Source organism: Mesoplodon mirus (genome assembly GCF_964341445.2).
Source record: "Mesoplodon mirus genome assembly, chromosome: 2".
In the NCBI taxonomy this organism is placed as follows: Eukaryota; Metazoa; Chordata; class Mammalia; order Artiodactyla; family Ziphiidae; genus Mesoplodon; species Mesoplodon mirus.
The window spans coordinates 206,598,470-206,623,988 of record NC_138977.1 but is presented as its reverse complement, the minus strand read 5'-3'; the positions used below and the strand labels follow the sequence as shown (position 1 = coordinate 206,623,988).

The 25,519-nt window shown below is 41.6% G+C and overlaps 1 protein-coding gene across 1 annotated transcript in view; it reads right to left on the bottom strand.

The window, feature by feature from the left end:
• The window catches only part of SORCS3 (sortilin related VPS10 domain containing receptor 3), a gene marked incomplete at both ends in the record, with an annotated part of 605,283 nt that overhangs the window by 48,911 nt on the left and 530,853 nt on the right, over positions 1 to 25,519 (bottom strand). Inside the window, one exon of the mRNA XM_082611582.1 lies at positions 22,858 to 22,965. Within this exon, the coding sequence (XP_082467708.1) occupies positions 22,858 to 22,965 (108 nt within the window). The remainder of the gene's footprint in view (positions 1 to 22,857; positions 22,966 to 25,519) is intronic.

Below are 25,519 nucleotides of genomic sequence, written 5' to 3'. Positions count from 1 at the left end.
GGGGGGTGGGGTGGAGCTAATTAAAATTGTGAAATGGAGAAAGAATTGTTTTGTAGATCACACAACTTAAAATACACCTTAGGAAATGATTTTTACTGTCCTATGATTTACTCGTTAAATAAAGCTTTTTAGAGCTTTGACTGAAAAAAAAAAGATTAAACAGACTTTGAGGGAGTGACTGTGGGTCTCTCCTTTAGTAAAATCGTATGATCTCTGCATGAATCTTACCTCAGCCCTGAGTAGTAGGAACAACTAAGAGGCTAGAATACCCTGGACTGTGTGGCCAGTACTGCGTGGGATACCTGCCCTGACGTTCTCTCCGTTCTATTGCATTCTTGCCATATTCATTGGTCTCCAAATCCAATACATCCATGCCAGGTCTACACTAAGGTATATCTACCATTTAGTTCTGATTCAGTTCACGGAAAGGTCATGAGTCAGTCAAGTTCTAATCTTTAACAAAACAGTTATCTCATAAAAAGTTTCTATTTGTTTTAAGAGAGGAGAATAAGGTTAAAAGCTCATCAAGAAAAAACAAACAGTGGGAGAAACCTTGATAAATGTCTTCTTCCCTCTCTCTCCAGCCCATCCAAATCCTCCCACATTCGAATGCCACCTCCTCTAGAAAGTCTTCCCTGATTGGAGTACTCTGAGTAGCAGGATATTAGTGATGCTAAACAAAAAACAAAACACTCTACGTACTCCAAACAGTTTACAGTTATTTTATAGATCACAAAATACATCATGTCAGATGAATCCCATTCCTTTCTATGAAGGATTACTAGGCATACAGAAGAAGGAAATATGAGGCACATGATTTACCCAGATATCAACAAGGCATCTGATGGTCTGCTGTAGCAGTCTTGAAGAAAAGATGAAAAAACATGAGCCAGGTGCTAGTAAAATTATGTGGCTGAACAGTACCTAATTAAGGCATTAAAATCAACCAGGAGGGAGGGGGTGAGTAGTCAGCTGCAAGGTTCTGCTGTCTGCTCTTTCTCGTTCATCATTTTTATTAATGACTTAATGACATGAAAATAATGGTCATCATTGGAAATTGCATTTTCTGATGACACAAAGCTGGAAGAAACAGTCAATATGCTTGATGGCAGAATCAGGACCCAAAAAGGTCTTGACAGACTGAAGAGACAGACTGGATTTAATAATATATGACATAACAGGAAAAAATATCAGGTCCCTCCCTGGCAACTACATAAGTATTGGATAAAAGAAATGAGGCTTGGTGCAGCTCAGGATACATAATAATAATGGTGATGATAATGATGATGATGCAGCTTAAGAATTTTTGTATACAACACAATTAATATAAGTAAACACTTCAGAAAGACCAGAAATACTTAAGGTAATCTTAGAATGCATTAATGAATGCAGAATTTTGTATATTCTGTAGAACAAAAGAGGAAATATCCTGGTCTGTTTTACATTAACTACATAACAAAGGAGAATTGTACTTAGTGTTGGATGTCACCACTCAAGAAGGATATACGTGAGTAGTACATGTAGAGGCTTTGGTGGTGGTAGCGGAGTTTGAATCTCCTGAAATTTGAAATAAAATATGCATTTACTGGCCTGTGTGTATTTATCTATGGAGACATTATGTATCTTTTTATCAGATTTTCAAAAGGGTTCACAGTTCCCAAAGTTTAAGGACCACTGGAAAAGAGAGGGATTCAGATGATGTACTGGAGGAAATAGTGGCTCTCCAAAGAGACATGACCATGTCCTATTCCCTGTAACCTGTGAATGTGACAGTATTTGGAAAAAGGTCTTTGCAGTTGTGAGCTAAGGATCTGAAGATAAAATCATCCTGGCCCTAAGTCCAATGAAAAGTATCCTTATAAGAGATACAAAGAAGAGAGACATACAGAGAGGAGAAGGCTATGTGAAGACAGAGGCAAAGACGAGTTATGCAGATACAAGCCAAGGAACACCTGGAGCCATCAGAAGATGGAACAAGCATGGAACCAATTCTCCTTTAGGGCACTAGAGGGAGCACGGTCCTGCTGCCACCTTGACCTTGGACTCTGGCCTCTAGAACTATGAGAGAATAAATTTCCATTTTTTTCAGCCACCAGTTTGTGGTAATTTGTTACAGGAGGCACAAGAAATAATACAAATGGCGATATGATTTGAGACCACTTTTCATCTACCAATCCAAGGAGTGGTATAAAACTATGGCTGGTTAACCTGGGGATGACTTAGGAAGGGGCAGTGGAGGGAAGACCAATAAATGGGCACTCTAGGGAGATCTCTTGAGTATTAAAAAATAACAAAAAATAAAAGTGTAAAAGTTTACAAAATGTGAGAGATCTTTCTAATAGACAAAGTTGCCCACACAGGAAAGGAATGGCTCAGGAGTTAGTAAGCAGAGAACTTCAAGCTCAGGCTTAACCATTTCCCAGGGCTGATGTTGAGGAGGATGTTGGCATCATCCAAGTATGTGTGGCCTAACTGACCCTGAGCCTCTAAGGATGTCCATGTTGTTGGCCTTCCCGGCTTTTAGGGATATCTGTTTCTGATCGGAGGGCTCATTTCAGAACTGAACATAAAATAGAGGCTCATTCAGAACTTGTGGACTAACTTAGATTCTTCTCTTCTACAGTTCCCACAGGTGCATTCCTTTCACCAGTGTTTCTTTGGCTTCTAACGCAAATTTCCTTACACCATGTTTTCCAGGTCCTTCCCCAAACTGTAAATTGATACACTGATATTTCCACTCAGGGGCTGGCTAGTATGCTCTCCCGCCGGGTCATTTTCCTGTGCCAGATGCAAATTTTTAAACATTTAATGTTAGGATTATGAGCTCTGTTCATTTTCTCACTGGATCCCAACTAAAATTAGTAGGGTAAAACCTCTTAGTAACTTTCAGACATTGATGTACTCCTGTCTCTCCATCCACTATCAGTTCATGGTGGGCCCCCTCCTATGGGGCATAAGTGACTCTGATGCAGGGTCTCTCTTTTGCAAAGATCTGGCTTCCCTAATTCTGTTCAATACTGGATTCATTCACTGCTCTTCTGATTGGAGCTCATGGAAGATGAAGAAATGACAGAAACACAGCAAACTAAGTCAGAGATAAAATAAGGACTAATTTAATTTCAAGCATTTCTCATCCCTTTTCATAACTACCCTTAAACAGATGTTAAAATTCACAACAGGATCTGTAGAAGTGAGAACCCTGCAGAGAAGTCAGAGGGATTAGAAACCACGTCCATCACTCTGAGGTGATAAACGCTGACTAGATCCACCTGGTCCTGGATTGGAGAAAGTGAAAACCTAGACTGTTTCTAAATAATAATACAAGAAATCAACTTCCCAGATAAAAGCCTCTCATCTCCTGGAAATGTTCCTTTAAGCTTTCACCAGTAAAGCAGGGGAAGCATATTCATCCCACTTGTGGTAACTTTTTGGGAAACAAAGTGATTCATAAATGAATTAAATACAAAAACTCAAGAGATGGCTAGGGTGGAGGAGCCAAAGATGTGGAACATTTCCAAAAGGATAATGTAATTCCCAAAACTAGGTACTACTAATTCCCAAAACAGGTACTACTTCTTTTAGAAAGTCTTCTGTGACTGTTCCAATAATACTGAGCTCTCGTTCCTCAGAAACTCAAATGGTCCCGTTATCTCTAGACTAGAGGATCTCCACTGTCTGCATCAGAATCAACTAGAGAGCTTGTTAAATATAGATTGTCCCACACCCAGACTTTCTAATTAGTAGTGTTGGGTGCCTAATTATTGCATATCTAATAACTCCCCAGGTGATGCTGATGTTGTTGTCTCCAGGACCACTTGTTAAGAAACACTGCTCTAGACCACTTATCCAGAATTTAATTTTCTTGTATTTTTGGTCAAATTTGTAGCAACCAATTAGAAAGCTTTGTAAGGCTGGGAATGTTCTTATACTTCTTTGGACCACATAAAGCTTTTCAACAATAGTTGCTTGACAAAGAATGGCTGATTATTGGGTACCAATGGAACAAGGCAATTTGAGAGGGTGGCTTCATTTTCAAGTCTTTGGCAAAAAAGCTAATTTCTAGCGTGTTCAAATTCACTGTCATCCACAGTCCCACTTCCTTGCAATTACCAAGATAAACTATTTTGACCTCCTTCTTCAGAAATGTATCCCCAGTCCCCCTTCTTAACTCAAAGCATATTTTCATCAACATAATCAAAACCCCAAGACAATGTATGTGAAAATCTTGAAAACTCCCAATTGACAATAAATATTCATTACCATCGCCATCATTCTCATTGCTGGGACCCCCACAGACTCATACCCAACGCCCTGCTCATCAAGAGATTTCGATAGGGTTGGCTCAAAATTCCTTTTGCAAGGTAAATACTAACCTAAAATGCACGGGCTTTGTCTTTTGTGTGTGTGTGTGTGTGTGACATCTTCTATAGAGCCTTGCAGAAAGTAGACACCTCATATATAAATACATATGACTGTCTGGAAACAGGTAGCTTACCCTTTAGTTCCCCTGAAAAAGTTACTCCCCACCACAGAACAAAATAAATGAATTCTCAGAGCTATTTTTCACAATATGGATTTTCAGGAAAAATCTATTAAAATTTATTACTTCTGTTTTTCTTTTTCTTTTTACCTTGTCACCTGGAATTTTTTTTCATGAGAGTTTTTGGCTCCACTCAAGATTCACCTTCTTCTTGGGCTTTACAAACCTGAGACCATCTCTCTCTTTCTATTAAACTCCTCTGTTGCTATCTGCCTGCACTGCTAATGTGACTCTGGTCACAAAGTGTCCTCTTGTGTGGTGGTTTAACTTTGAACATACAGGTGGTCTGGGCATGGTGGCAAAAGTAGTAGGCAAGGAAATAGAAGACTTGTCTTTTCCTAGTCCTCGTCTGCCACTAAATTAGCTAGGTGACCTTGAGAAAATCACTTCATCTCTCAAGCTTTCAGCTTCCTCACAGAAGATAATTTTTGAGCAGTGACACATATACTGAAAGGATGGGATGCAAAAACAGTCTAGGTGGAACATGGCTCCTAAAAGACGATTTCCAAGAGTTTATGTTCTTTCAATCCCTATGTCTACCTCCAGGTAGACAAGCTATCTGTCTCCTGGTGACCCCATACACAAAGGATTTATCAATTAGAGTCATTCATCTTTGTCTCCACTGGCACTTCTTTCATATAACAGATGCTCAATAAATAGTTCTGGGTTGATTAATGGGTAGAATTAATCTATCAAAACCATCCACTTCTTCCAAAATTGGGGTAATAGCTTTATCGACCCTTATTTCTGGGCCAAAGAACATGGTTGAGTTGTGTGTCCTTTGAGGTTTAGGAGGACTAAAACAATCTCAGGAAAAATAGCAGCAGTTTCTCTACCCCTTGTTATCACGGTCTGTGCTAGGATTTCCACAAACAACTGTGATTTGCTGGGACCCTAAATAACACTCCTTCTCTAATCCACCATCCAGACCTGAGTAAACCTTGTGGGTAGGGAAGTGATTAATTTGAGGGAGGGAGGTGGTTTACAAAAATAAAAGACTTCATTAGAATTCCATCCACACAGAGGGATAGCTACTCATTAATTAAATGATTTCAAAGGAGATCTTCATATATAATTGCTATAATTTAGGTGGAAACAATGCCACACTAAATGTAATTAGAGGAGCAGGCTATGTAAAGATGTTTTCGTCTTTACAGGAGAGCAACTCTGGGTTACCTGATTCTCCCCTGCATAGTAACCTGGTTCTTTGTTTGATCTCCAAATACACCAACTTTTTTTTTTTTTTTTTTTTTTTTTTTCGGTACGCGGGCCTCTCACTGTTGTGGCCTCTCCCGTTGCGGAGCACAGGCTCCGGACGCGCAGGCTCAGCGGCCATGGCTCACGGGCCCAGCCGCTCCGCGGCATATGGGATCCTCCCAGACCGGGGCACGAACCCGTATCCCCTGCATCGGCAGGCGGACTCTCAACCACTGCGCCACTTTTATACAGTTATAAAAGCTGAAAGAAGTTTCAAGGAGACAGTGGTTGACCACAATCTTTCCGAGAGGAAAAGAACAAGAATTCATCACTAGGAAGCCACGGGACATATGCAAAAGATATAACCAATAGTGCGTGGGGAGTTAGATTAGCAGGATGTCACTGCAGACGGACCTTTGAGGGAACAGCTGGTGGCACTCCACTAGGATAATACCGTGTTGTCATCGAGCTGCCCCAGGCCCTCCCCCTTCCCTTATCCTCCTCAGTCACTCCAGCACCAGCACCTTGAGCTCCTGTAACCCCCACCCCTCCCATCTCTGTCTGCCTGAAGACAAGAGAACTGCCTTAAGAAAGAGAACAAGGCCAAAGCTGACTCTGCCAATTTCTTCCTGACTTCCCTCTTTCTGTTACTGCCTCAGCTGAATTCTCAGACATCAGGCTAGAAACCTCTGCATTAGCAGAGACTCCGCCCTCAGTATGTCTTCTCTCTTAACCTCTAGCCTGACTCTCAATCCTTTTCTTACACTTCTACAAAATCTCTCACATTCACCAACTCCACTTGTATGCCACTCCTATGCCCTGATACTAATAATGGCCACCACTGACGGTCACCATTGATAGCATGCTTATCAGGTGCCAGAGACTCTGCTGAATGTTCCCTGGCGATTATTATCCCGAATCCTCCACACAAGCCCTGAGAATCTTAGGTATAGCCTTTTCAGATGAGGAAACTGAGGCCCTAGGTCCGTGTTCAAAGTCAAGATTGAGCTAGGCTTCAAGTTGACATTCGTGTGAGGCCAAAGCTCTTACTGGCTGCTCTTCCTCCTGCTGAAGACTGTATTCCAGGCTCTCAGTACCTCTTGCCCCCTCACTCATTTACACCCTACATCCATCTTCAAGGAACCTATCCTCCACCCATTTCCAGACAGTTGTCTTAAAGCATTATTCCAATGACACTACATCCACACTCAGAAATTATGGTTATAGAATAGGGACCGCGTTCCTAGAACTAGCATTCCATCATATTCCTTTCCAAACTTTTCTTCCTTCTCCCCTATCTGTTCTTGCCAAACTGGTCTATTTCCCTTTTTACAAATGCCTACTCTACATAGATATTTGTGTTTGTGTGCACAAACACACGGGCTGATGATAATAGCTGTGGAACATTTAGCAGAGTCCCTAGCATACACACACACACACACACACACACACACACACACACTCCTGATTTCACACCTTATTTTTGCCATGTTCTTCATTAGAAACATCCTCCTTCAGTCTTTCCTGTCCTAAAACCTACCCAAGCCCCGACTTAAATGCCATCTCCTCTTAGAAGTGCTCCTGAGGTATTCAAAGTCCAAGTGATCTCTCTTCTAGACTTCCTGTGTGAGCAGATGGTAATCTTCTCCCACGGAGCAGAGGCCTTGCTCAGTTTCTCTAACCCTTTGTTTCAGTAACACCATATCCTTCCCGTCTTCCTTACTTCTCCCCCCACTCCTCCTCTTCACACCTCTGTTGGTAACTTAAGCCTTCTTCTTATCTGTCCCTACACTTGACATGGGTTCTTCATATGTGGCTCAAAAGGTCCCCTAATGTCCTTCTATGACATTCATCTCTTCAACTTTAATTTCTATGCAGAGAACTCCCAAGGTACCTACTCTTGTTCCTAACCTCTTACAAGATTTAGTCACGAATATCATGCTAAGAACTTTGAATTTGATACAAGAGCCTCCCTATCTACCTTTGCAGCATTATCTCCTGCTACTTCACAGTGTTACTTGTGCTCAGACAGAATTCCCTTTTGTTCCACTAAAAGAAGCATGATTTCCTAGCGCCTGCTTTTCCTCTGCTGGGGATCTGATCTTGCCCAACATCTGATCTTGTCCAACTCCTACCCATTCTGCAAGTCTGAAGTCAAATAATATGCAGTAATTCTTGGAAGGGGGGAAAGGAGAAGGAAATCTTTTCAAATCTAAGTATTTTGTAGTGACCATTTTCTCTTTTAAAAACCAAAACTAAGCAGATGAGGTGGGGGTTTTTAAATTTATTTTTCATACATTTAAAAATTTTGATTGAACAGAGAGAATATAATCTCAATGGATCAGCTCTTTGGAATTAGTGCAGCCTTTGTATGTAGCCCAGTATTTAGTCAATTGAAAAAAATATATTAAATGTTTTTTTAGAAAACATATTCTCTATTTGTTGTGTGGAGGGTTGCATATAGTTCTCTTAAATCAAGCTTGCAATAGTATCATTCATATCCAAAACCACACTAACTTTTGGACTGCTTGGTCTGTTGGTTTCTATGTGAAGTTTATTAAACTATTCCCCTACAATATTTCAAATCTTCCATTTCTCCTTGAGTTTTTGTAGGTTTTTGTATTATACAATCATTGCACTATACAGGTTTTGAGATTTTTCTATCTTCCTGATGGATTATTCTTTTGGGTTTTAATTTAAATGCTAACTTTTCTATTATGTTCTCTGTGATCTTTCTTCCTTTTCCACTCCTTTCCTTCTTAGGAAGAAAAAAATGATCTCTTTCCTCTGAATTTTTGTAGCATTTTTTCCCTATGTTTTGAGTGTCACCCTTAGCACAGTGAAAGTTTACGCAGTGAACAGTTCTTGGAGCCAGGAGTCCAATTTAGGCGGCTGCTGCTAATGTTATAACGCAGTTCTCAGCACCGCTTTCAACAAGGCTCTCATATCCCTTCTTAAGCATTTTGTGACTCATTAGCAATCATTTGACTGCACAGTTTGGCACGGAAGTATGGGCACAGGCGGGGGGGGGGGTCCCTTAGGCTGCTTGCATAAAAGGCAGAAAACACCATGAAATATATAAAACTGAAAGCACAGATGGAGGAAGTAAGAAAAGAGAAACAGGCACAGAAGATGTTACCTAGAGAGCTCCAATTATGGCCCAATTTGTCTCAAGGTCTAAAGCACTTACTATGTGGAGAATGAGGTACTTGAACCTGAACTATGACAATCTTCATTGGCTTGGCCTCTAGTTGGGAGTTCCTGGGCCGTGGAAAAGAGCAAACAGAACTATTACGTCTTAGTACACAAGACTAAGGGTCCTTAGGGCTAAACCTTTGGCCCAACCCCTTCACCTGCTAGCTGGGGAAATCAAGCCAAAGTAAAGTAGTGGTCTGCTCAAGAACACAAAGGACTAGAACACAAGTCACCCGAACCACAATTTTTTCACCAACACTGACTGCTTTTCACAGGGATACCTTTGCAGCTTGCAGGTTGAGTCATGGTGTGCCACATGTGACAATAGTACCAGGAGTAATTGCTGGAAGAACGTGATCACATCCAGGGCTATGGTTAACCAGGGAAGGCTTCAGACAAGACCCACTTTCCACATTTTGTTGGCTTTTCCTTAAGGCTCCTGTGTCTAAAGAGAGCTCTGGGTTTTCCAAGCTCTAGCCTGCAACTCTGGAACTATAAATGTGTGCTACTAGGTTCTTCTAAGAGAGGATTTTCTTTGATGTGCTGAGATCTGTCATTCCTCTGCACAGTCTAATGGGCTGAATGAGTCATCAGAATGACACAGACAATGATGTATTCTGGGTTCTAGGGAAATGAGCTCCCCTCCAGAGACAGCTTAGCTGCTCTCATCAAGCCCCTAAGGTGGGTGAAGGTCAGAGATATTAGGGTGACGGAATCTAAATTGGACTTCATGGATGGCCAGCAGGCTGGAGGGCAGGCATAGACCTTCAGTTCACAAATGAGGGGGGCATCCCTCTGGGTACCAGGGAAGAGGGAGTCTCCCATTGGTCTAGGTGTTGCCATCACACTGACATGTAAATAAACGTGCCCCAAATCAAAGGCTCTGCAATGACCCAGACTAGCTACTTGCAATTTCCCCTATTGACACATTGGATTTATTTCTCATTCTTCTAAGTAAACAATTGAACCAGCTGTTAATTAAACCATTCTGGTGAGTCACACACCATCTTCTCTGCCACCTCCGTCCAGGACTCAGAATTAGCCATTGCTAGGAAACCACAAATCCCAACTCAATCCTTTTACTCCGCCTCAACTCCTTTCACTGGCTGGATGTCATTAATTTAAGAACAAATTATTAGAAACCTGGAAAACGGTTCTGAAATACCTGCAGATTTATGATGAAGTCATTTCACAAAAGGTCATGGGCAACCCTGCTATAATTAAATCTTTCATTAATTTTTAAAATACGCAATAACTTACAAATGCAGCATAAATTAACCAGATGACCTTGAAAAGATTATTTAGAGCACTGCTTCATCAGGAGCCACTATCTAGCAATTTCCTGAATTTTTATTTTATTAGTGGGACTTGTCTTTTTCCATTCTTGTCTTTGATTGCACTCTAGTAGCCTGCTTATTTGAAATGATTTAGTATTAATTTACTCAGAGCATTAGTCAGCACTGGGGAGTGATGGTGGGTAGTTATGACTCTCCCTTCCTCTAGGTCATGACCTCAAAGGTAGAGTAAGTGTGACCCACACAATCATCTACACATACCTAAATGCAGCCTCTACTCTTTTGTTATCTGGAAGCTGCTTTTTATTTCATGAGTAAATTTTGATAAATGATTTCCCTTTTCTCATTATAAAAAGAATGTATTCTCACAAAAACCCTGAAAACTATAAATATCTATAGCTGAGAAAATAAAAACCCCACTTGAGGTAAACACTTTTAATATTTTGTGATATTCCCTTCCATTCACTGACCATGTTCTTCTTTCTCAGACTAAGAGGTAAGCAGTAATCAGAATCCACAGCTAGAGTTTAAATTTTGGAAGTTAGAGGTAACCCTGAAATCTTTCTTGCCCTGTCTCTCTCTCTCTCACAAACACACACACACACACACACACCACCACCACCACCATTAAAACTCAATTGGATATGGAAAAATATTCCATAAATATTAGAGCTGAAATAAACCTCATACAAAACTGACCTTTCTTCTGTAGGGTACAGAAGAGGCTGCAGAACATAGCAACTTCCCATCAGCAGAGACCTTGGCTATCCTGTTTATGTCTTAGCCCAGCTCCTGGAGCTCTTAGAACAGTGCCTAAGTTGTAGTGGGCACTCAATACATATTGTTGAATAAAGAAATGATCAATGTTCTTGTAATAGCAACTTGACACATGTGGATTCCTGAGTCCTCCTTTAAGTGTTCCTACGGAGTTCAGCTCTCTCTGAAAGGCCTAGGCTCCCTTACGCCTCTTTTGCCGCCATAGGCCCTTCCTCTCTGCATCCAAGGAGGAAGCTGCTGAGGAGCGATTTCATATCAAAGCAGAAAGAGCAGTGTCCTGGAAAGGCCAGGCTTCGAGGCCAGCAGTTGCTGGTCTCCAGAAATTCAGGCCACATCCTTGGCTTTCGGTGTGCGTCCACGCCACCTGACTGTTTTCCCATTAGGGTGTAGAAGGGATTAGTAGTAAAGGAGGTCAGCGGCTGCAGGGGAATTGCATTGAGTGAAAGTGAGACATGAACTAGACCTTAATAGAAATAGGTAGGGAAGCAACAGCCAGGAATCCTGCATGCAGAGCCTGGGTTAGTTACATGATATGGTGTTGGGTGAGATGGTGAAAAGAGGCAGGGATTAAAAGGTTTGAAAATAAGTACCAGGAGAGAAGAAGGCAAGATTGAGAAAGAGACTAAAAGGCATTGGACCTGAAGAGGCAAAAGAAAGAAAGCTGATTTTTAAATGCACTGAAAGAAACCATTCAGTGTCCAAACAACTTTGACTCTTTTCTCAAAACTTAATAAGCTCCTTCAACGGGTTTCAAAGTTTAAAGTACACAACAATGGGAGTGTGGTCTGTGAACCTGTGAAAGATGAGCCAGGAGTTGGGTGATGAAGGAGAACCTAAGAGGTGGAAACAAGAGGGAGAAGATGGATGTTTAAGATGGGATTTGAGAGAGGAGGAAATATCTGGGAGTCAAAAGAGATGTAAAAGAGCAGGGGAAGGAGAGGCGCCTAGTTTTTCTCTGTCGTTATATTTCTCAGTCTCCTACTTTGTGTCAAATCCTGAACCAAGAGATAAAAAGAATCAGGAAAAAGATAAAATTCAGCCCCTTCTTTTAAATAGTTTTCAGTTCAGGCCAATAGTATTATTCACTCTCGATGTATCTGCTGAGCCCCAATTATGCACAGGCCTCCATGTTCAGGGCTGCGGAGGATGACAAATAAGACAGTTGCCAACCTCATGAATCTTTCAGACTAAAAAAGACCTCAACTGCAGAAATGACCAATAGGTAAAACAGTTAGAACACAGTGCAAAAATAAAGGTGACAATGCCATTTCACCGTGACCCAGCAATTCCATTTTTAGGTATGCAGCTCTGAGAACTTCTGTGTATGCATTGGGAGGCATATACAAAGATAGGACAATACTGTTTGTAATAGTGCAAAACTGGAAACAGGCTAAATGTCCATCGACAGGAGCATGGAGAAATAAATTGTGCATATTCATGTCACGACATAATGCCACAGCATCATGTGTCTGGATCAGATGGATTTGTCCCAAGACAGATAATACTGAGAGACAGAAGCATGTAGAGGAATGAGAGCATTTAGATAATTACACGTTTAAAAACACACGAAGCAATACCACATATATTTCTATGGATAATTAAGTATGTATTAAAAGTATCGACAGACATACTAGAAGGATATACATCAAATTCACATCAGTGGTTGATCTGTGTAGGGAGTGAGGGGAAAGGTTCTGAAAATGGGCAATACCAAGAAAACCGACTCTACCTGGGATGCCCTGCTATTTATTTTAAAAATCTGAAACCCAAACGATGACGTGTTAAGATTTTTTTTTTTTTTTTTTTTTTTTGCGGTACGCGGGCCTCTCACTGTTGTGGCCTCTCCCCTTGCGGAGCACAGGCTCCGGACGCACACGCTCAGCAGCCATGGCTCACGGGCCCAGCCGCTCCGCAGCATGCGAGATCCTCCCGGACCGGGGCACGGACCCGTGTCCCCTGCATCGGCAGGTGGACTCTCAACCACTGCACCACCAGGGAAGCCCCATGTTAATATTTATTAACTCCAGTTTGTTGGCACGCGGGTGCTCATAATACGATTTTTGTACTTGACTGTACTTTTAAAACTTTAAAAAGAACTGTAAGAAAACAATATAGGTATTAAATTATGGATGTAGAATCTATACTGTGAATCACAAATTCAAAATCTTAGAGGAACCAGGAGTGCAACTTAAATGAACAATGAGTAAGCTGACGCAGCTGGAGAAGTCATGCACATCAGATGAGAGGTGGGGGAAGAAACGGCACATGCAGTGGAAACTGGGCAGCTGCCATGCAGCTCCAGCAGCCTGTAGGACTATGGGCATTTGGGCTCAGTACTGCAAGATGTTTCTGCCTGCAAATTTTAGCTCCATTAAGAAAAGTGAAGGCCAAACTAAATATATCTGTGATCCAAATGCTGAAGCTTAAGATAGGAATTTAATGAAAGAAAATAAGTAAGAGCTGGAGGAATTGTGGAGGGCTTCCTGAAAGAGGTGAGACTTGTCTGTATGGTTAAAATAAGAAATGAGGGGCTTCCCTGGTGGCGCAGTGGTTGAGAGTCCGCCTGCCGATGCAGGGGACACAGGTTCGTGCCCCGGTCCGGGAAGATCCCACATGGTGTGGAGTGGCTGGGACCGTGAGCCATGGCCGCTGAGCCTGCGCGTCGGAGCCTGTGCTCCACAACGGGAGAGGCCACAACAGTGAGAGGCCCGCGTACCGCAAAAAAAAAAAAAAAAAAGAAATGAGGAAACTTCTTAACTATTTCACATGATTTGTCTATTCAATATAGTCAGCACTCCATATCTGCCAGTTCCACATCCACAAATTCAATCAACCATGGAACAAAAACATTAAAAAAAATCCAGAAAGTTCCATAAAGCAAAACTTGAATTTGGCACACGCCCGCAACTATTTACATAGCCTTTACATTGTTAAGTATTATAAGTAATCTAGAGATGATTTAAAGCATGTGGAAGGATGTTCGAAGTTTATATACAAATACTATGTAATTTTATATAAGGGACTTGAGCATCCATGAATTTTGGTATCCACAGGGGAGCAGGGCGTTTCCTGGAACCAATCCCCAGTGGATACCAAGGGACATGTATAAGACAGGGCAACTGAAGTAGTTTATGGATATGGATAAGTAGTACGGATAGTAGTTTGTGGATAGTTTCTAAGTTTGTAGAAATTGTGTCAACAATTCAAATGGTATTTATAACACAGCCACAAAAGATTAAACTCCATGTACCCTCTTGTTCAGAGTCAACAAACTATAGCCGGTGGGACAAATCTGGCCCAAGGCCCGTTTTGGATGGCCTACAAGCTAATGATGGTTTTTACGTTTTAAATGGTTGGGGGCAAGTGAATGAAGGAACATATTTTTATACCATGTGAAAATTGTATGAAATTCACTTTTCAGTGTCCAGAAGTGAAGTTTTATTGGAACACACTGATGTCCATTCATTACATGTTGTCTATGGTTGCTTTCACACTAGATCAGGAGGGGCAAGTAGCTGTAGCAAAGACCCTGCGGCCAGCAAAGTCTAAAATTCTTTACAGAGACAGTCTGCTGACCCCTGCCCTAGTTGGCCAAAATTCTTCCCTGAAGGTGGCCCGTTTCTTGATCATTAGACTCTGGAGACTGCAAACATCTCAAATGTCACTCAGTGGAGGTTATTTCACTTAATTCTCACATTCACATGAGGAACCCCAAGCTCAGAGGGAAGGTAAGACCTCTAAGGTCACAGGGATATACTAAGTGGCAGTCTGAGCACAGTCCCTGGAGTGTGGACCTCCAAGATCTATGTTCTCAGCCATCACCCCATCCCCCACAGCAATCCATGGGTCAAAATAAGCCTTTTCTTCCCAGCCTACTGCCAGCTGCCAGTACCTCCCAATATCATCCAAGCCCCCTATGTAGGCAGGCATTCTGCTTTTGTGTTCCTTGGCCCCAACTCAGTGGGCCTCTGAATGGATGGCAAGTCTGGTGACAACCTGAAGGACGTGAATCCAGCAACCGGCCTGAGAGGCAATGATTTGGGAGTTTCACTGGATTTGCTGATTACTCGAATGACTTATTTTGGGCAAAGTAAAATCAGACTCTTCTAGCAAACAACACAGAGAATTGAAAAACAGATCAATGGAAGCAGCACTGCTTCATTTCCAATGACTTTATCGGATGTAGTTACTAGAGTCTAAACAATGTATTTAAGCTCAGGGCTAGGTCTCTGTGTTGCTCCAGGGCTATATTTGAGAGCATGTCCACTGCTAAGCATGAGGTCACAGTCTCTTAAGTTGAAAGAAGGTCTTCACTTTTTTCAAACCTCTGCAGCTTTGGGGTTTGTATAATTTTCTAGGCAAAATGTTCTCTCTCCCCCTTCACTTTGGCTATTAGTTCTGCTGGCAGAACAGTGGATCGGAGATTTATGCCAATTAGAATTGGATTTATACAGGGACTCAGCGAGGCAATTGGCCCTAGACAATTTGCTGAGAGCGTCTCTGGCCCTTCTCATCTCTCACTCTCTGCTGTACAGGCCAGGCAAGTTCATATTCCTACCGTTCCATGTTTGCTCACACTGTTCCCCCACCTAGAATACCTTTGCTCTTCCCTCTCTGCACAGACACAAAGCTCTACCTAGCTACTCTATTTTTAATCTCTTCTTTGATATCCATTGGCAACTACAATTTGTCTTACCACCTTACCATTTACTTGTTTTGTAGTTCTTTCATGTGTTGGTCATTTATTATTATTTTTTTCTGCGGTACGCGGGCCTCTCACTGTTGTGGCCTCTCCCGTTGCGGAGCACAGGCTCCGGACATGCAGGCTCAGCAGCCATGGCTCACGGGCCCAGCTGCTCCGCAGCATGTGGGATCTTCCCAGACCGGGGCACAAACCCGCGTCCCCTGCATCGGCAGGCGTACTCTCAACCACCGCGCCACCAGGGAAGCCCTGTTGGTCATATTTTATCAGATAGATTGTGTTTGAATGGGTCTGCTGTGACTTCGTGTCTGGTAGCACAGCGGGTACCCATCAATACTTAGTGAATAACATCCCCGCCCCTCTTGCCCCAAACGCCACAATCCTTTATTGAACAAACCTTGGAGAATTCTAGTATCTTTCTTCAAATTTCAGCTCTGAGCCTAAGATTTGAAACTCACATTCCTTGCTCTCAGTTTTCCTCTTACTGAGTGTGTGAGCTTAATTTCTCTGAGCCTCAGTGTTCTCCTCTGCCCAAGGACAATAATCCGATCTACCTGATGGGGTTATTGCAAAATGTCAATGAAATCAAGTTTGAGAGACAGCTCAGCAAGATACCTGACACAAAGGAAGGTATGGAGCAGACACAGGTTGGCTGCTGCCCACTCCTGGTAAGAATTTATCTATTCTCTTCCAGGGAAGCTGCACCCCTCCCTTTGGGGATTTGTTTCCCCCCTGGGAGGCTGCCAGGTTCTCCCTGGCCCCCGTGAAAGATCAGCTAAATCACAACCAATTGGTTAAAACACTTCATATCAAGAAAGAATTTCAAATGTGGCTTTGAGGCTGTAGGAAAGCAGTGTTTTTCCATCTGATGCCACATCTGAGCCAAGCAAAAAAGAGCTCTCCTTAAAGTGCTAATTTGGGGGCCAATAGTGGACCAAAGAGTCCCAAGTGCTCTAACAGCCACAGGCACCTCGTCAGCTGGAGAGCCACTGCCTGAGACAGCAATAAGCCCTCCGGCTTGTCAATCATCCAGCCCTGTTCTCAGCCTTAAGTAATAAGAACGGTCACATTTCACTGTGAATTAGACTAGACTAGATGGCTCCTGTCAAGGTTACCAGGGAGAGGCTGAAATAATAACATTTGAAAAGACAGTGCAAAACAGAGGAATAAAAGCAAGCAAATCCCATGCCTGCAAGCTGGGAACTGTCTCTCCCACACAGATTCCCCTATAAAGCCACGATGTTAGACGTTTCCATGCTCCTGAGCTTTGGCCTCCGGGAGAACTGCACACTGGAGAGATTCTGTAGAAGGTGGAAGAAATAAGAAATCATTCCCAGGATGGTCCTCATTCTCTAGCTGCCCTTCTGCACCCACTGCCGTTCCACCCCTGCTTCATCATCCCCTAGACACACGTCTGCACACAAACACAGGCTGCTCTGATTCCTACCCAACTCCAGGCTCCCGTAACTTGCAACTATTGGATTCTGATCAGAGCACTTCAGAATCTCTGGGGATCTGTAAGCAACTCCCTAAAATGCTAGAGCCATGGGCCAGAGAAGTCACTATACTCACAATGGTGGTAAGATTATTGTGTTAATTCATTCATTTCTTCATTCAATCACTTAATACATATATATGGTTAAATCCTCGGTGCTAGCACAAAACTGATGCACATGGCAGTCAAAAAACAAAATACACAAAGATCCTCCCTCATGGGAACTTAAAGTCAGTGTGTGTGTGTGTGTGTGTGTGCATGTGTGTTGTTTATGTGCAAACACGTGTGTCTGCGTCTTAAGGTTAGATGAAGGGGGAGGGGAACCTACTAAACCAACTGCCATTTTCATGAATATTTATTGCCTAAAGTGTTGTGAAGGAAAAAATACATAGGGCTAAGGCATATATAGAGTGGGGCCGCAACCTGGTCTGGTGGGCTAAAGGAGGGTGTGTCAGAAAACTGATACTTAGGCTGACACTTGAAAGATACTTAATTAGAAACTTGGTTGTTCAAGTGGGGAGGGCAAGCACATTCCAGATGGATACACAGACAAAAACCCGGGGCAGAAAGGCACCAGTAGATCAGAGAAGGGTGGTCAGAGCATGGGGGCCAGAAATGAGGTCCCAGACATGGACTCAGTGTAGATATATATAGACCATTCAATGAGTTTGGACTTCATCCTAAAGTCAATGGAAAGCCCTCCACGCATTTTGAGAAGAGGAGTGGTGTTTCCATATTTCCAATTTCAAGAAACTCACTCCGGATGTAAGTCAAATTCCTACACATAACCTAAGACCCTTCATAGGCTCAACCCCTTAACCCCAGTCATGCTCTCTCATGGTTCTTTCCTTTGCTTTGAAGTCATTCATTCTTTCAACTAATAAGAAGTGATTTCCGACTACATGCCAACCCTCTTTTAGGCACTGAGGTTATAGTGCTCAACAAAACTGTTTAAAATGTGTGCTTTCTTTGAGCTTACATTCTATTACCTATTAATTGGTTGTCCATTGGTGAACTACTATTGAAACTTCCAGATTGACTCAGTTGTCACATTTCATACATGTGAACTTTTCACTTCCCTCTACTTGTATCCTGGTTATATAACTAGGGATTCTTGATGAGTGTGTATCTCGTTCCACGCACCCCCCAACACACCAGACTGAGAGCTCCTTAAAGGTAGATATAATTGTATTTACCTCTTTGATATTCCTTAAGAGGGTCTAAAACATATCAGAAGTTCATGAATCATTTCTGAATGAATGTGTAGTAGTCAGGGCTCTCTAGAGAAACAGGATGAATAGGAGATAGAGACAAAGAGAGAGAGAGATTGACTATATGGAATTGGCTCACACAATTATGGGGGCTGACATGTCCCAAGACCTGCAGGGTGAGTCAGCAAGCTGGAGACACAGGAGGGCCAATGGTATAGTTCCAAGCTTGAGACCCAGGAAAAGTGGAAGTTTCAGTTGGAGTCAAAGGCAAGAAAAAGCCATGTCCCAGTTCAAATGCAGCCAGGCAAGAAGCATTCTCTCTTGCTCAGGGAAGAGTTAGCCTTTTAGTTCTAACCAGGCCTTCAACTGATTGGATGAGTTCCACCCACATTAGGGAGAACAATCTGCTTTACTGGGTCTACTGATTTAAATGCTAATCTTGTCCAAAAACACCTTCACAGAAGCATCTAGAATAACATTTGACCAAGTATCTAGGCACGCCATGACCCAGTCAAGTTGACCCATAACATTAACCATCACAAACTAATATATATTATATCCTCCAAATGAAGGTAACAAGGCAATAAAACCTTAGTGTGAATGAGCTAGCCCTTCTTTCTCCCTGACTTGAACTACCGAGTCAGGGTTAACAGAAAGAGGCAGGATACAGAATTCAAATAGCCTACATCATAAATAAGTTTTTGGCTAAATGGCAAGGTTAAGCAATCTTGTCCCCAAATGGACCTCCTGTCCTCGAAGTTCCTAAAGCATATATAAAATTATTTGGACTCCTGCTTTAGTCTTTGTCATTGTTATTCTATGCGAGAAAAGTAGTGGTCATTCTTAGTGGGCCACTTGGTTTTAAAGTCCTTTTTAAACCTAAGACAGAGCCAGAAATTGCCTCCGGCAATCATTCCAGGGCCTACACTTCTGGCTGTCTAAGGAGCCCTGGATCATTTTCATACTAGAGAAACTTTGAATTAATAAAAAGTTAAAGATAGGGAGCTTGAATTGTTTATACTTGGTTGGATGATTGCTTCCCAACTCATCTTAATTCCATGAAAGACAACTACCTGTCTACCTCAAATCCCATATAAGAAAATTTTGCACTGTTCTAGTTCCTGTTCTACTTACTAGCATTTAAAGAATCTTGATAAGCAAGGTAGAAGGGAGACAAAAACTCTGCCACACTCCTTGGAGTCTTACTGGGGAGGAAAGAAAAACAGGAGCACTAGCTCATCTTCTCAGTAAATGGTTTAGCCCTGAAGTCAATCTCCCTCATATCCATGTGACCAGCTAAACCCCATCCAAAGCTGAGAAAATATATATATATATATATATATATATATATATATATATATATATATATATATTTCCATTTACGATTAGATGAATACAGAATTTAAACTGTCTCTTTAAATTTGCTGGGGAACGCCAGGTCCTGCAAAGATTGATGTACATGCACTATTGTTCAAAGTAATGCCCAAGAGAAGCATGCAATGAGTTCAGAGAGGCCTCATACAAGAGAACGCAGGATAAATCACAGTATGAGATAAGGAGAACACAGAATAAAAGGAGGACCAGTATGTCTCTTTGCTAAAAAAAACAGGGAAGACCTGACTTTAGTACCATACATATCTTCACTGCCCAACCTTCTAGGGCCATGTCAGATTTGATTGTGATGAGCAGCCACATTTGGCTTGATCCATTCAAGTAGATTGATTGCACAATCTTCTTGAATGTGTGAACCTTCGCCTTACAGAACTTAGAACTCAATACTTGAGACTTCCTAGTGGCCGTATTGGAGGAAGTCCCAGAAAGGAGGAAGGTTTTCTTTTCATATCTAGTGATTAAGCGAAGGATGGGAAATCATTTGGAAAAGTCAGCTCATGGTCAGAGATCCTTATGAAAAAAGATGGCAGTATTCCTAGTATTCTGGGGTTTGCTTCCTGGAATTCCTAAGAAAATATTTTAATCCCTTGGCAGAGTATTCTGGGTAACATGACAGAGTCATTTGTATGTCACATTTATTTAATGTATGCAGTCCACGAGGACAGGGGTTTCTTCTTGATTTGTTCATCTAGAATAGTATCTGGCACATAGGTACCACTGGTTTTTTTTTTAATAATATAATTTTTCGAAGGTCTTGCTGGGACCCTAGAGCCTTGGGATTTCTCTCTCATTGTATCTCTGTTGTCTAAATCTCTCCATATATACATGTATATCTATGTGTACATATATACTTGTACATATGTCTATACATACAAATACTTGCATAGATATTCACTATGCATATATATCTACATACTTATCAAATCATTTGTATTTTAGAAATGAAGTTTATGTTATGATATTGCCTTTGAACATCCAGAATTTGTATTTATACAACATATTGTTGCTGTGTATCTACCAAACGATGAGGCTTTAGACTCTAAGCATTACTAACATACTATATCTTAAATACTGTCTATGGCTCAAACAGCTAAACTTGCATACAATAGTGTTAACTCTTAATAAAGTGAGTTGACAGCAACAACAGAGTCCAATTGTTATCACAGGAAATTTAATTAGAAATTTAGATGGTGAGACAATTCTGTTTTGGAGAATATTTTAGGAGAACAAAAAGAAATTGCTGAAAACACTCAAATTAAAGCTGTACTTCCTGAGTAACAAATTCTACAAGAAATCCTTGTTTACACTGTACAACAGAATTGTCCAGAGAAGTTCTATCATGGCACAAGTTGGCCTCTAAAGACATCAGTTACGAATACAATATACCCCTTGGGAAGACTGTAGCAGCGCCTCATAGGGTTTGACATCATGTCTTTAAATTTCCAACCATAGAGCCTACGTGCCTAACACATGGATCATGCTAAAAAATGAGCGTTAAGTCTTTAAAAGACACAGTTCACACCCTTGAAGTTAGAGAGAAGGTTGTACAGGCAATTTGGAAAATTCAGAAAGAATTAAAGAAGATAATTTAAAATCACTTTTCCGTGCACTTGTTCCAAATAATTTTAAAGACATTTTGTGAAGCCACCCAAATTTTCTGTTATGAACATTTTTTTAAATAATGAGGACACTGGGAATCCTATAGACTCTTTTTATAGACATATCCTATATACATGGAACCCCTTTGTAGTGTTTCTGCTGAATTTCCTAGGACTGGACTTTTGCCCATTTGTTCTGTTTGTTTTCTCCAATTTGTGCACCATTTTCCATCATGGCTGGGTTCTTTCTGTCATTCTGAAAGCTCAGAGGAGTGGCTGGTCAGCCCTCTGGTTGTGAGGATGGAAGTGCAAAGAAGGAGCATGGCAAAGTGGTCCCGTCTGGGGCTAGATTACAACATTTGATCAAAACTGCGTAGCTGCAGTTATAAAAGATTTTTCAACTGATCACTCTGGGAAAAAAAGTAAAGCATAGGAATTAGCCATTTGCCCTTGTATTTGCCTCCTCCGCAAAGCTCATCAGTCTCATATCAGGAAAAGATTGATTCAAACTATAAAGAAATTAATGAACGCAAAGGTTAAAAGAAGAGCAGTGTCCCCTAGAGTAAGAAGATGACAGCGTTCCCCCAAACTAGCCCAGGAGCATTCTATGAGCCTTTCTGTGACAAGTCCACAATATAGCAAATTCCCCTTAATCTTGTCCAGCAGACTCCCTTCATTCTGTCCAGCAAATAATTAAAGTGTAAGGTATTCCAGTCTCTTGGAAGTAGGGGAGGTGGAGAGCGGTGGGGCTTTGTATTGCTGGTGAAGTGTTCCCACAACTATTCCTCCACACCCCCCTACCTACAGCAGTGCAAACAAACACGCATAATCAACTTTTTAAAGAATTAAACTATGATATAATTTTAGAAAACATCAAATTATTATTATCTTCTTTAATATTCAGAAAGTACTTTGGAGCTTTTTACACCTTTAAGATCTATATCTCTACCATCTATTCTCATCGTAAAGGAGTGTAGAAAAATTTTCACAGCAAATTAATCTGAAGTGGAACAAGAGCAACTCTGTGTGTGTGTGTATATCACAGACTCTAGGAGGTTCCCTTAAAACATTCCCTGTTTTCAGTAAGTTGGCTGTTTTGTTCCCTCTGTCCCCATCCCTAGTTCCTTACTAGGCTGTTTTGGAAAGAGAGAAAACACATCGAAAGACTTAAGCTTTCTGTTTGCTTGGGTTTTGGATAAATGGAAATTTGTTACAATACTTTAATTTTATGAGAAACCTTAACTTTTCAATTAGAAGCCCAGCTTCTCTAATCCTGTCAGTAGCCTCTTGAATTGATGGGTGTTGCATAAATATGTCCATCTTACAGATGAGGAAACTTTGGTCCAGAGACTGAAATGCTTTCGTGTAAGCCTCCTTGGGGAAAGTCCATGGCCTCCATGGAAATAGAACCCAGGTCTCCAGGCTCCTTTTGACCAAAGACAAAGAAGTACTCACGTCATAATTTGGGTCTCCACGCCTGCCTCCACCAGAGCTCCGTCCACAAAAAGAGGAACCGAAGTGAAACCGTACTTGTTCCAGGAGTGGCCCTCGTCAAAACTCACCCTGGGTTGGAAACAAGTAGATGGAAGAGACAGCTGAAAATAAAACCACACTATTTGGCAACCAGTTTTCAGGTGATTAAATTCTCCTCTGTATCTCCCTTTCTGGCAGTTTGGATTATCAATAGGTATTAATCTTCAACATCTCCCTATATTATTATGAGATTTGATCAAAACTGCATTTCCTGGCCCAGGCACAGACAGCACCAAGAGCTGCAGAAATAGTTCAACATCTCAGAATTGAAGGAAAAACCCACCCAGGCGGGAGGGCTTAGTGGATGGAGTGTCATGTTTCAAGTACTCAGAATGGAACCTGAGGTTCAATTTACAGCACAATCAATTCAGCCTCTGGAGTCTCTGACACAGACAAATTCAGCAGTGCAGCATTTACCCTATGGGAGGGGAGGTGTGTGTCTTTCAGATCAAACCTTACAAATAGCAATTTCCTATTTGTTCAGGATGGATGAAGTATCATTTTCCCTCCCCGATGCCACTTTAAGGGGCTTTTAGGGAGGAGTATTGAGTGTCTGATGTTCTGGTCAACACTGTTCCATCTTTCGACCAAGGGTAAGAGGAAGGTCTGGCCCTTTGTGGACACAGCATCTGAAACTCTTTAAAGGGATGCTGCTAGTGGAGAGGATTTGAGCAATCTTGAGCAGTTGCTTCCTTCCCTTTCTTGATATTATTGAGTTCCCTACTGCCCCTTGATTTAACCGGAGGACAAAGCCCAAAGACTACCTCCTCTGAGAAGCTTTTCCCAACACTCCTCCTTCCCCAAGGCAGCTTTATTTGCTTCATTTTCTGTGATTCTTTTTTTTTTTTTTTCTGCGGTTCACGGGCCTCTCACTGTTGTGGCCTCTCCCGTTGCGGAGCACAGGCTCTGGACGCGCAGGCTCAGCGGCCGTGGCTCACGGGCCCAGCCGCTCCGCGGCATGTGGGATCTTCCCAGACCAGAGCACGAACCCGTGTCCCCTGCATCGGCAGGCAGACTCTCAACCACCGTGCCACCAGGGAAGCCCTGTGATTCTGTTGGCCTGGTTAATTCTTAATTTTTCTCTGGCTCCACAACACAGGATTCTGAGTTCACCTGTAGAAACCCTATTTTCCTACAACAGCCAGGCCTTCCCCTGTCATAGTGCTGAGTGATGACTTCTTAACTCATCTTGAATCCCTCCACTCAGTATTATAATCTTGGGAATTCAGGGGTCACATATGTCTTGTGCATTGTCTGACCAACCCCCCCCCCCCAGATATCACCTACATATCTTTATTACAATGCTTCTTACCTGATACTACATACATAGTTTCAAAAGATATGACTGACTCTCCCACTGAACTGTGATCTTTTTGAGGTCAAAGACCATACTGTTCACTTTTGCATTCCTAAAATTAGCAGAAACACTGGCACATGGTACTATATAAATGTTAAATGAATATATGAATAAAAAAATAAGAAGTGATTAAGGAAACTCTTTTAATCCATCCAATAATTTTTCAAGCATTACTTACACTAGCATCCATGAATTGGATGTGAATCCCTGTCCCCATTACTAGTCAATCTACTCAGTCCATTCTCTGGATATTACTTGTCTCTCTATCTTATCCTCTCTTCCCAAATAAACCGATCTTAAAAATTAGAAAGTCAATCTCTTTGCCCAGCTAGAAAAACTAGTCTCATGCAATAAGAAGTTTTGTATTTCTGGTATACTGAGGCCTACTTCTACAAACAAAAAGCAGGCAGAGGTTATAAAAGTTTTTATGAGTTCCTAAATGATCAGTATCTATCTTGACTTTTTATGAACAACTTTACCAAGACATCTTTGACATACAAAAACTGTATATATTTAAAGTGTATAACTTGATGCTTTGATATAGATAGATAGATAGATAGTGATATAGTGAAACATTGGCCACAATGAAGCTGGTTTCTGAGGGGGTGGGAGTGGAGGGTGGGCAGGAGGAAGAAATGAGGAGATGTTGGTCAAAGGGTACAAAGCTTCAGTTATGCAAGATGAATGAGTTCTTGGAGATCTAATGCATAGCCTGATGATCTAATGTATAGACAAGTCAATATTGTCTTGACTTTTAAGGACTTGGCCATTTCAGCCTTTTTTTTTTTTTAATAGGCTGAAGGCTAAATAATCACTGAAGCTGAACCAGAGGAAGTTGAGCAGATCTGAACTGCTTCTCTTGGAAATGAGTTTCTCATTCAAAAGTGAAAACAAGAGCATAATTGGGAATGGACTTACCTTTCAGGCTATGTACCCTCCTGGTTCCTAAAATAACTGTAGGTATTTCAAAGGATGTCATGGCCACTAACTAGTTAAGTCTGTCTGATAAGTCCAGAAGGTATAAAAAGATATTTGTTTAGTTTTTGGTTTGTTTATTTTGATGACTTTGGATTGATTATTGTCTTGAAAGGAAGAAGCCAAAGTGGTTGAAGGCCTCCGTCCTTATCTCATTCTCAGAGTTTCCTTACTGATGAAGGTCAGTTATTAACATTAGCAGAAAAACTTGCAGTGAGTGCCACCACATCCCAGGGAAGGAGGAGCCTTCAT